At 45.0% G+C, this 10251-nt stretch overlaps 1 protein-coding gene across 3 annotated transcripts in view; it reads right to left on the reverse strand.

The window, feature by feature from the left end:
* ATL2 (atlastin GTPase 2) overlaps positions 1-10251 on the reverse strand; it is a 1083407-nt gene that overhangs the window by 668444 nt on the left and 404712 nt on the right. For all 3 annotated transcript variants that reach the window (XM_044057663.1, XM_044057671.1, XM_044057677.1), the window contains exon 6: positions 4081-4131. In XM_044057663.1, coding sequence (XP_043913598.1) covers positions 4081-4131 — 51 coding nt within the window. The remainder of the gene's footprint in view (positions 1-4080; positions 4132-10251) is intronic.

A 10251-nucleotide genomic window follows, 5' to 3' on the forward strand; every position in this document is an offset into this window, starting at 1 on the left:
CTCTGTTTCAGCCGAAACAGAGACACTCGCGGTAGGCCTAACCGTGGTTTCAGCCGAAACTGCGGGTCGCGAGTGTCGGTCCTTTTCCTTGCGTTTTTTGGCTAAATGTGTAGTCGGAGTCTCCGACGGCATTTTATATGCAAAAGCGGATCCAAAAAACTCTTCTGCAAACTCCGACCGACATCTAAGAGTCTGTCGGTTGAAGGAGGCACAGGCTAAACAAGCTGATACGTCGTGGTCTGGGCCTAAGCAAGGAAGGCAGTAAGAATGGAAATCCTTATGAGGTATTTGTTTCCCAGAAGTTAAACAATTATTTACTTTGTCTGACATCGGCTGAGGCAAGAGTCCCCACCGGGGTACTTAGCTTTTTTTAGAAGTCTTCGGTAGCTGAAATCTCCGGATCTGACCGACCGGCACTTGCGAACAGCTTCTGCTTCGGGCACCACGCGGCATGAAAGACTGGGGAAAATGGCGTCGGCTGATGCCTTTATACCCCAGAAGCTCTGACGTTGGGGAAAGTGCGACATCAGCAGAGGCCAGACCCAGACTTTGGAATCCGGCCGACCGAAGGGCTGCCTGAGGCAGGACAACCCATATGTTATGACTGCAGATGCATCCTTGAAGGACATCCTCCCCCGGCACCGACAGTGATGGCTCCGAGGCCGATGTCGGAGCCGAACTCACCAGCGCCGAAGCACCGAGAGGGAGAGCGGGGTCGGACAAGGGTCCGATGCCACTCGCCCCCTCGGAGCAGAAGAGGGAAGTCCGGCGCCGAGATTCTTCCAAGGAAGACATCGGAACAGACGACGGCACCGAAGACAAAGGTATCGGTTCCGACGCCACCACAGTCTCGGGTCTGAGCCGCCCCGGCTCCGAACTCAGAAGAGTCAGAGGAGGAACATTTTGAGTAATGGGAATAGTTCTCGACTGTTGAGTCGGACTTTGAAGCATCTGGGCCAGTGCCTCGGACTTAAGAAGTCGACTCACTACTCTCTGAAGGTCATGATCCGATAGTCTGGAAGACCTAGAGGAGTGAGATCTATGGCTCCATTCAGACAGCAAAGGTGATGCTGGAGCCGAATGAACGGAGCCGATAGATGGAGATCGGGACCTCTTTCTGGATGTCGGTTCCGACAATTTGATCGGAGCCGACTCAGTTATGTCTTCCTCGGCTCCGGCCGGAGCCGAGGAAATAGTAGGGGCATGTGTTCGAGATTCATCGGCTCCGGCCAGAGCCGATGTTCGAACAGCCTTTGGACCCCCAGAAGACGGCTCAGAGACCGGAGCCGAAGGTCTGGAAGGCTTAGAGGGTTCCCCCGAGGATTGAGTCGAGGGACCCTCAGGCTTCAATAAGTCCCTTAATATGAGTTTATTTTTGCGCTCCTGCAGGACTCTAGGGCTGAAGCCATGGCAAACAGCACATGAGTCCTGCAGGTGCAAAGGCCCCAGGCAGTATACACAAGAAGTGTGACCGTCTGTCAGAGACATCTTCTGACAGCACGAGTCACACTTCTTGAAGCCTGAGACCTTCGATTCTTTGGACATTTCCAAGAAAAGTCAAAGTGTAACCACAAACACACACACCTATTACACTTGTAAAATTTTTAAATTAAAATTTAGTAATTAATTTAGAAATTAAATCCCTACAAAAACACAGTCACTCCAACTACTAAGGAAGGGAGGGACTGGGCCTAAAGCCCAAGGGAATAAAATTAGCAAATTTAGGGAAAAACTGGGGAAACTTGACTATAAAGGGGAGAAAACTACTTAACTTTTAAAACTATGAGGAAAAGCTAACTTAAAAGGGGGTCTATCTTGAGATACAACTAAATATTTCAACTAACCTGACGAGCCGGTTGAAAAACATCTCGATCACTGTAGCGGCAAACGAGATCTAAGGAGTTACCGCCTAGCATTGTGGGATATAGGGGAGCCTCGAGCCAGTGGAACTAGCTCTCGAGCTTTTAGAGTGGCCAAGTCGGAGCCGAGGATCGGCTCCGAACCCATCCAGCAAGAATGAAGGCGAGATAGACAACTTAACATCATCATGTTTTGTTTTAATTTTCTTCTTTTTAGGAATCTCCATTTGGTGAAAAGTGGACTAGTCTGATGTCAGTCTGCACTCCACAATGTTGGTGGGAACATCCTCTCGCACAATTATTTGTGTAGTGCCACGTGGGCCTTCAGTCACAAGCCAAGGTTCCCCCCATGCCAGAGTCTGATGCCTGCGTTTGCACCGAGGATGTGCTGGTAAGGTCCTTCACAGCCTCCACACCTGTACTCGTTAAAAGGAGTGCCTACAGAAACTGGAACGGTCTCCGGACCAACAGTGGCCTCAGGAGAAACGTGCAGACCAGAGGGAGCAGCAGGTAAATCAGGCCTGGATTTCTTGGCATTCTTAGCATGTGGCTCGTCTGAAGGGCCCAACGTAACGTCTATCACGCACAAAACGTTTTAGGCACCGATTTTCCAGGTATAAATTTAGAGAAGCTAACCAACTAGCAGGGTCTTGGGGACAAATCTTGCAAACAAAACAAGTAATATGGCCATGGTCATGGCCTAGACAAAATAGACAAAGGTCGTGAGAGTCCTTATGCGGAATCTGCCTTCCACACTGACACTTGCCCTTCTTAGCTGACATGTAACCACAAAAACACACAGTAGTCAAAGACAATAAAGAAAACCCCCTACGGGGCACTTATCTGAAACAAGGTTCGCAACTTGTCTGACTAGTGATGACCGAAGGAGACGATCAGCAGGAGGCAGACAAGTTCTGAGGTCTAGTATATGCAGATGTCCACTTTATACCAGATGACATTTTATGACAGACCTACATTTGCTTCTGTGCGAAGTCGCACTAGACGGACGAGTCAGCTAGCAGACTCCCTAATGTTATGAATACTGCAACATATGAACAGGACACCAGCTGATCCATGCCAAACATGGGAACGTATCTGCAACAAACACTGCAATCAAGAATTCCATTATGCAAGTGGCAGAAATGATGATCTCGATAGCTAGGCAAGCTTCATAATGTCACAGCATCAGCCAGAGGAGGGAGCACTCATCTGCACCCCCTGCCCCAGTCACTGCAGGAGCTTTAGGAAAAAAACAACAAAAAAACAGCTGACTTGAGGACAGATGTCTCAGTCAGTCTTAAGAGAGGCCCTGATATCAGATAGGCATATGCCTCGTCACATTTTTGAGTCAAAGTTGAGTAAAAACAGGTTTTATATTTCTTAAAGAAACTGCTGGTCGCATTAACACTCACCTGCTCATCTCTGCCATCCTATAGCATTTTTGTGAGAAAAGTGTTTCACTCTTCCCTTCTTCTGCCCATTTAAATATAATGGACAGAACTTCACTCTGAGTAATGCATGTCTACTTCCACTACAGCAGAAATGTGGAAGATAATGCTGCACCTGTTTTCTATCAAACTTCTGGTGAGATATGCAATGTGTTTGCAGGTAAATTTAAGACTACCTCTTTACCTTTGCTACCAATTTTATGTGATGTTTCAATAGCACCTGTCACTTTTAACTCAACTCCTTCTGCTATGGTCTCAAATTAACATGCAACTTCATAAATAAAAACTGGAAATTTCTCACCCTATCAGATCACTGTGGATCTTCCTTCTTGTTGTGATGCATAACAGAAATTCAAACTTTCATTTTTCTTTTTGGCTCAAATTGACATGGTCTGACTGTCTCTAGTTAATTTCTTCTTAAAGTCTACAGTTGTTCATTAATTTAGGAAAGTGTAATTATGAACGTGTAGTTAAGCTTACTGAATATGTACATTCAATAAGCTTCATAATGCTTTGTGGGTTGAAATAAGAATATATGTTAATCCGGGCTTGTGTTGGTTAAGGTTTCTCTTTCCAGTTAGTTTTCCCTTCTGCTGATTCTTCTTTGTCTGTGTTTTGTTAAAAAATTAAATATTTAAAAATAAACTTCTTGATTATAATTCAACACATTTGAATACTGATACTACTACTACTGTCATTCTTTATCCATTTAAAATTATTTCACATACTCTCAAGGCTCTGCTTATCTACTTAATTTTAGATTGTAAACGTACCTGTAAGTGCTGAAGATCATCTTCTTGGATATTCTGAGACAAATTGTAGACCTTGAGGAAAATGAGCAAGAAAAGTGTAATGACTTACTTGTCCAAATTCAGATATATATAGTACACATTTCATTTGAGATCACAAAGAGAACATGGGTAAATTAAAGAAAACAGTGTGGAAGGATCACTGTTTATTGTAAAATTGTAAAGATTACATCAAGTAAAAATGCATCACCATGACTACAATTCTGCCGTCTAATATCTACCAATTTCATCTGTACCACCCTCACATCATCCCTGCACTAGTCAGCTTAACCCACATGGATGCTCTAAAAATAAAAATGGACATTTCCTACAACTTGGCTGCCTTAGGACTGTAAAAATACTTTACCTGTACAAAACTGTGGAATACTTCAACAAACTAATACGTTCTACTGGTTGGTTGATTTCCATTTGTCAGTGGTGCAAACTCTGTAGAGTCCCTAACAGACTATGTTATGTTTGCAGGATTTTATTTGCTTAATTCTATTGATCAAATCAATGCAGAAATAATAAAAACCTATAAAATCATTTATGGTGGAAAGAAACTCAGATACATTGACTCTGTTCATAACTTCCTTGTTCAGTAAGCTTCACTATACTCAGTAAGTTCATAGGAAAGATTGCTCATCACCACTGTTTAAAAAATGCAAATAGCACCATGTGCTTCTTCAAAAGTTGAACTAGAGGTGCCATTAAAAAAATCAGCGCAATTTAAATAAGTTGTATGTTTCAGCATACATTATAAATGTTTATCACATCAAATGAGAAGGAGTTAATTCCTTTATCTCAGGATTCTGATTCATTACATCCTTGAAAACTTTACAGGATAACTACACTTAAAATATTTTCTTGTCCCACACTGTATTAACGTTAAAAGAAAAAAAGAAGTTATGTCTTACCATAATGTTTCATCTGTATTATTGATCCTCGTTCAGTCATTACGCATGTGTATCGGTTCCGAGCTCGGAAAAGAGCCGGCCATTTTCCAAGCTCGCGTCAGCTTCAAACTCTCCAGCTAAACTCTTACCCACAATTCCCCGTTCCCTGTTACCTTAGATTGAGTTTGCAAGTTAAAAAAGGTAGAGGCTACCTCTGGTCAAATAACCTAAGAGAACTGGATGGTGAGATCCACTAGAAATCACAGGAGGGGAAAAAAGGGAGGGTCGTAATGAAACTAGGATCAACAATACAGATGAAACGTTATGATAAGACATAACTTCTTTATCTGATATTGTTAATCCTCGTTCATTCCTTGTGCATGGGACAGAGTCCCCACCTACTTCTATTCCTGGGAGGCTCTCATAGGACATTCCTGAGCACCATAGAACCGAAAGATGCTCTTCCCCTGGAGGCCAAATCCAATTCGTAATGATTGATGAAGGTATGAGGCGTAGGCCAAGCTGCAGCTGCACAGATGTCATGTAAAGAAGCTCTGGCATGGAAGGCAGCAGAAGTTGCCACCGACCTTGTTGAATGAGCTTTCATGGTAGTAGGCAACGAGATATTACGTAGTGTGTAAATATAGGTCACACAGTCCTTCAAACATCTAGCTAATGTGACCTTAGCAACAGCAGATCCGAATCTAGATCCAGAAAAGGCCAAAAATAACTGGTCAGATTTACAAAAGGGTTTAGTTCTGTTTAAGTAAAAATGGATTTGCCTGTGTATATCTAGGGTATGTAGGTAATACTCTCCTCTGTTTGAATGGTTGGGAAAGAAAACTGGCAATTCAATGGCTTGATTAACGGACATTTCGGAGATCACTTTAGGCAGAGATGACTGATCAGTTCTCAGAGACACTGTCTATGAAAAATCAAGTATGGACTCTTAATACATAAAGCCTGAAGTTCAGAAATACGTCTGGCAGAAGTAATAATGACCAAAAACAAGGTTTTCCATGACAAATACTTGGGGTCTCAAGAAGAGGCTGGTTCAAAAGGTGCCATCTTCAAAGCTTGTAGAACGAATGATAAAGCCCATGGTTGAATAGGTTCTCTAAAAGGTGGCTTCAGATGATTCACACCTTTTATGAAGGTCTTGCACAATTAATGGGACATAAGAGGAATCTTGGACACCCTCATGAAAATTAGAAATTGCAGACAAATGAACTCTAATGGCAGAGGCCGATAGACCCGATTGAAACAGGTCGGCCAGACAGTCTAGTATTATTGACACTGGTGCTGAAAAGGGGTCTACTTGTTTATCTTTTGGCCAAAAGGTAAATCTTTTCCACTTGCTCAAATACGTAATTCTAGTGGAAGACTTATGAGAACCAATGAAAATATCACGTACTGGTAAAGAAAGATCATTCTGCCTGGCAATCAAGGGAATTGGAGTAGCCAAGCTGTTAGCTTCAGGCTGTTCAAGCTGTTATGAATCGGGTTCTGTGGGTGTGAGATAAACTCCAGGATTGGATGGAGAATCCATGGTCAATCTAGTAGGCGAGGCCAAAGGAAGTGGAACCAAATCTGTCGGGGCCGATATGGTGCTATGAGGATTACATTGCTCTTCAACTGCTGGGCTTTCTTCAGAAACTGAGGAATGACAGAAAAGGACGGAAAGGACAGAAAAGTATAGAGAAGACCGGAGGGCCAATCGTGGACTAGAGCATCCCTGGGTGACTGTCCCGGAGGGGGAATCATGGCGAAGTAGTTGCTGCATTTGTAGTTGGTCATAGATGCAAAAGGGTCGCAGCAAGGACGGCCCCCAGCAGTGGAAGATCTCTGCCGCTATCAAGGGATTCAGGGACCACTCGTGAGGTTGAAGAATCCACCTGCTGAGTCTTTCTATCACGTTGGAACTCGGGAATGTGCATTGCTAGAAGAAAACGGTTGGTAGCCATCGCCATATCCTCATGGCCTCTCGACAAAGGGGGTAAGATTTGGTTCCAACTTGCCTGTTGATGTACCAGACCACCACCATGTTGTCTGACTGAATTGCAACTGTCCCAGACAGCAGCAGAGGATGGAATGCTTGCAACGCCAGAAGCATTGCCCTCCGCTCTAGAACATTTATATGCAGATGGGCCTCCAGTTGGGACCAAGTGCCTTGGACAGTCTGTCCCTGACATAGCCCCCCACCCCATCAGGGAGAGATCCATGGTCACTGTGGCCTTGGGATGCTGGGGGGAGAAGGGGCAAGACCATTGTGAGAGACTGTGTGTCATCCACCAATTTAAAATCGATTTGCACCTGTGGGTTACTCGAATCATGGCTGAAAGAGGATGTTGAAAGGGATACCACTGGGTGAGCAGAAGCCATTGTAGAAGCCTCATGTGAAACCTGGCCAGGGGAACAATAGTGATGGAGGCTGCCATGGAACCCACCAGCTGTATAACCGAGTGAGCCATGGATTTTTCCTTTGAAAGGATTGGAATTAGTTGTTGCTTTATCCTTAAAATTCTGTGCTCTGGAATAGCAGCTCTGCATTTTTTTTGTGTCCAAGATAACCCCTATGAATTCTGTCGACTGAGATGGGGGTGAGATTGGATTTCTGCCAGTTTATGGTTATGCCTAGCCTTTCGGCAGCGAGGAGAGAGTATGCCAGGGCTTTTCCCAGTAGATGTCTGGTAGGGGCGGAAATGAGCCAGTCGTCTAGGTATGGAAACACCCGGAATCCTTGAAGTCGCAAGTGAGCTGTGACAACTGCCATGCACTCTGAACACTCTGGGGGCTATAGACAGTCCGAAGGGCAGTACTCTGAACTGGTAGTGACTGGCTCCCACATGGAAGCACAGAAATCTTCTTGATGGCCTGTCCACCTTTATGTGGTAGTACGCATCTTGAAGATCTATGGAGCACATCCAGTCGTCTTTTTCCAAAGGGTCTTACCATCCTGTTGGAATATCAATTGCATAGAGAAGTTAGACATAGACTCAATGGTGGCCAGCTGAGGCCACTCCCTTTGAAGACTGGCAAAATGTGCCATATAATTCAGGGACCTGATAGCAAAGGTCGCTGAAGTAAAGGTGTGCTTTCCAATTCTGTCCAGGGCCCGGGACTCTGTTAGGCGGATGGACAGTCTGGTTTTCTTCTTCTGGCAGATCCTTTTCTGTTGCGGCCGCCACCACCAAATCATCTACAGGAAGACCTTTGGACCAATAGGAATCTGAAACAGGAGGGGACAAGATCTTATCTGGCCTCTAGGGAATAGCTTTCATGGTATCATGGGCCTTCCAAGCACGGTGAACTTGACAAGTTCATCAGCAGGTGGAGTAACCCAGGAGGTTGGGGGCTGGGCCTGCAGGAACACAGATTCCTCAGGGGTTGGATTAGAGGACTGCCAGTCACCTCTCTGTTTTAGGGTTTCTAGGATATCGCCAAAGGATACCTCGGAGGGCGACCAAGGGGATCCTTCCCCACTCATCGAAATCTGTGTCTTCGTTGAGGGACTCCTCTGTGGAATCCACGTGTTTCCTCTTACACAAACTTTTCCGGTGGACCTCCTCAGCGGGAGAAGCTGAGGAAGACAACGGAAAGGGGGATTCCTGAGGGAATATGTCCTGAGGCCCTTGCACCTGGTGTCCACTAAGTGCGACTTGTGAAACCAGTGTAACAGAGGAGGGCAGAGGTATAGACAATATGCTATCGCCAGCAGCAGCAAAAGCCTTCACAATCAGTTGGAATGCTGGTCCACCTCGAGAAGAGTGTATGTCTAGGACAGGGGGCACTCCTCCCCTAAGTAGCTCTGCCTGCCGACCAGGAGTCGCTGGATGGATGTGGAGCAGCAAGCTATGCGTGTTGCAGCTGGCATCCTGGGTCGCAGCAAAACTTTCCTGCCATGAAGGCAATTGCGGTTTCTTAGTGAGATTCATAAAGGGAACCACAGAAGGGAAAGACTGTACTATATCCATGGGCTTCAAAGGCAATGAAGGAGGAAAATAAGAAGGTGTCGGAGATGGAAGATCACCTCCCAAGGAAGCATAGTTCCTAAGGGGTGGAATACCTCTGGCCAAGAATGCCTGGTTCACAAGACGCAACACACATTCAGAAAGGCTTCTAGTGGACCTCCCAGAGACTGAGGGAGAAACAGGCCTGTCCACAAAAGAGGCAGACTCTGTGCCCATCTCATCTGAGCGCACAGAGGACAACGGTGCAGAGAAAGACTGAACTATTGTAGTCTGCACCAAAGTCGTCATCGGTGCTGATGTCATTGTCTGTATCAACACAGGGATCGGTGCTGAAATGGGCTGGAACAGACAAAACTGGAGTCAACAATAAAGGCCTTGGTTTCGAAGAAGATCTCTGAGCAGATGTGGTCAAGGTCTGCGCCGACTGAACGGTCAGTGCCGATACAGTGGTAATGGTCTGAACCGAGGAGCCCCTTGATGCCGATATGTAGAAGGCTGAAGAAGAGGACAGAGCCGAAATCACTAATGGAGACGAAGGCCTCGGTACCGAAGCTCTGGGCACCGAAAGCACTGGGGCTGACAAGAGAGCTCAGGAGCTGAAATTTTAGCCTTTTTAGGTTTTGGTTGGTGAGAGTCCCCAGCCAGGGACAAAGGCAAGGATTTAGCCTTAGTAGAAACATCCATTTTGTTATGGGCTTTAGGAGAGAGATTTTAGAAGTCCCTAAAGTATCAGCTTGTTTTTCCTTTCTAACAAAGTTCTATTACAGAAGTCCTCACATATAGTACAAGGTGGTTCAACAGATAAATGGGAAGCTCCCAAACAGTAAACATATAAAGAGTGTGCATCAGAAGTAGGCAGTTTGTGTCCACAATCAGAACACCGATTAAACCCCGGACTAACTTTTTTATCTGCCATATTAACCAACAGAAAAGTACCAACAATGGTACAAGAGAGTACGCGAAGGTATGACAGAGAAAGGGAAAATGATTACCAAAGATGGTAAAGAGAAGATTACTTACCTCTTTTACTGCAAGGTAAAGGACAGAAAAAAACCTGAGGAAATTACAATCGCTTGATGCGATAGGGCAAGAGACAATAAAATATCAACTTTTCTGACAGAAAAGTAATCTGTAAAGCAATTAAACAATCGCCTGTACTTAAATCAAGAGAAGGAGCTTGACACGACTGGATGGCAATGTGAAATCTGAGGTAACAGGGAAAGAGGAATTCTGGGTAAGAGTTTAGCTCGAGAGTTTGAAGCTGACGGCAGCTTGGAAAATGGCTGGCT

This window comes from Protopterus annectens, chromosome 1.part2 (genome assembly GCF_019279795.1).
Source record: "Protopterus annectens isolate FY-2018-M chromosome 1.part2, PAN1.0, whole genome shotgun sequence".
Lineage (NCBI taxonomy): Eukaryota > Metazoa > Chordata > Ceratodontiformes > Protopteridae > Protopterus > Protopterus annectens.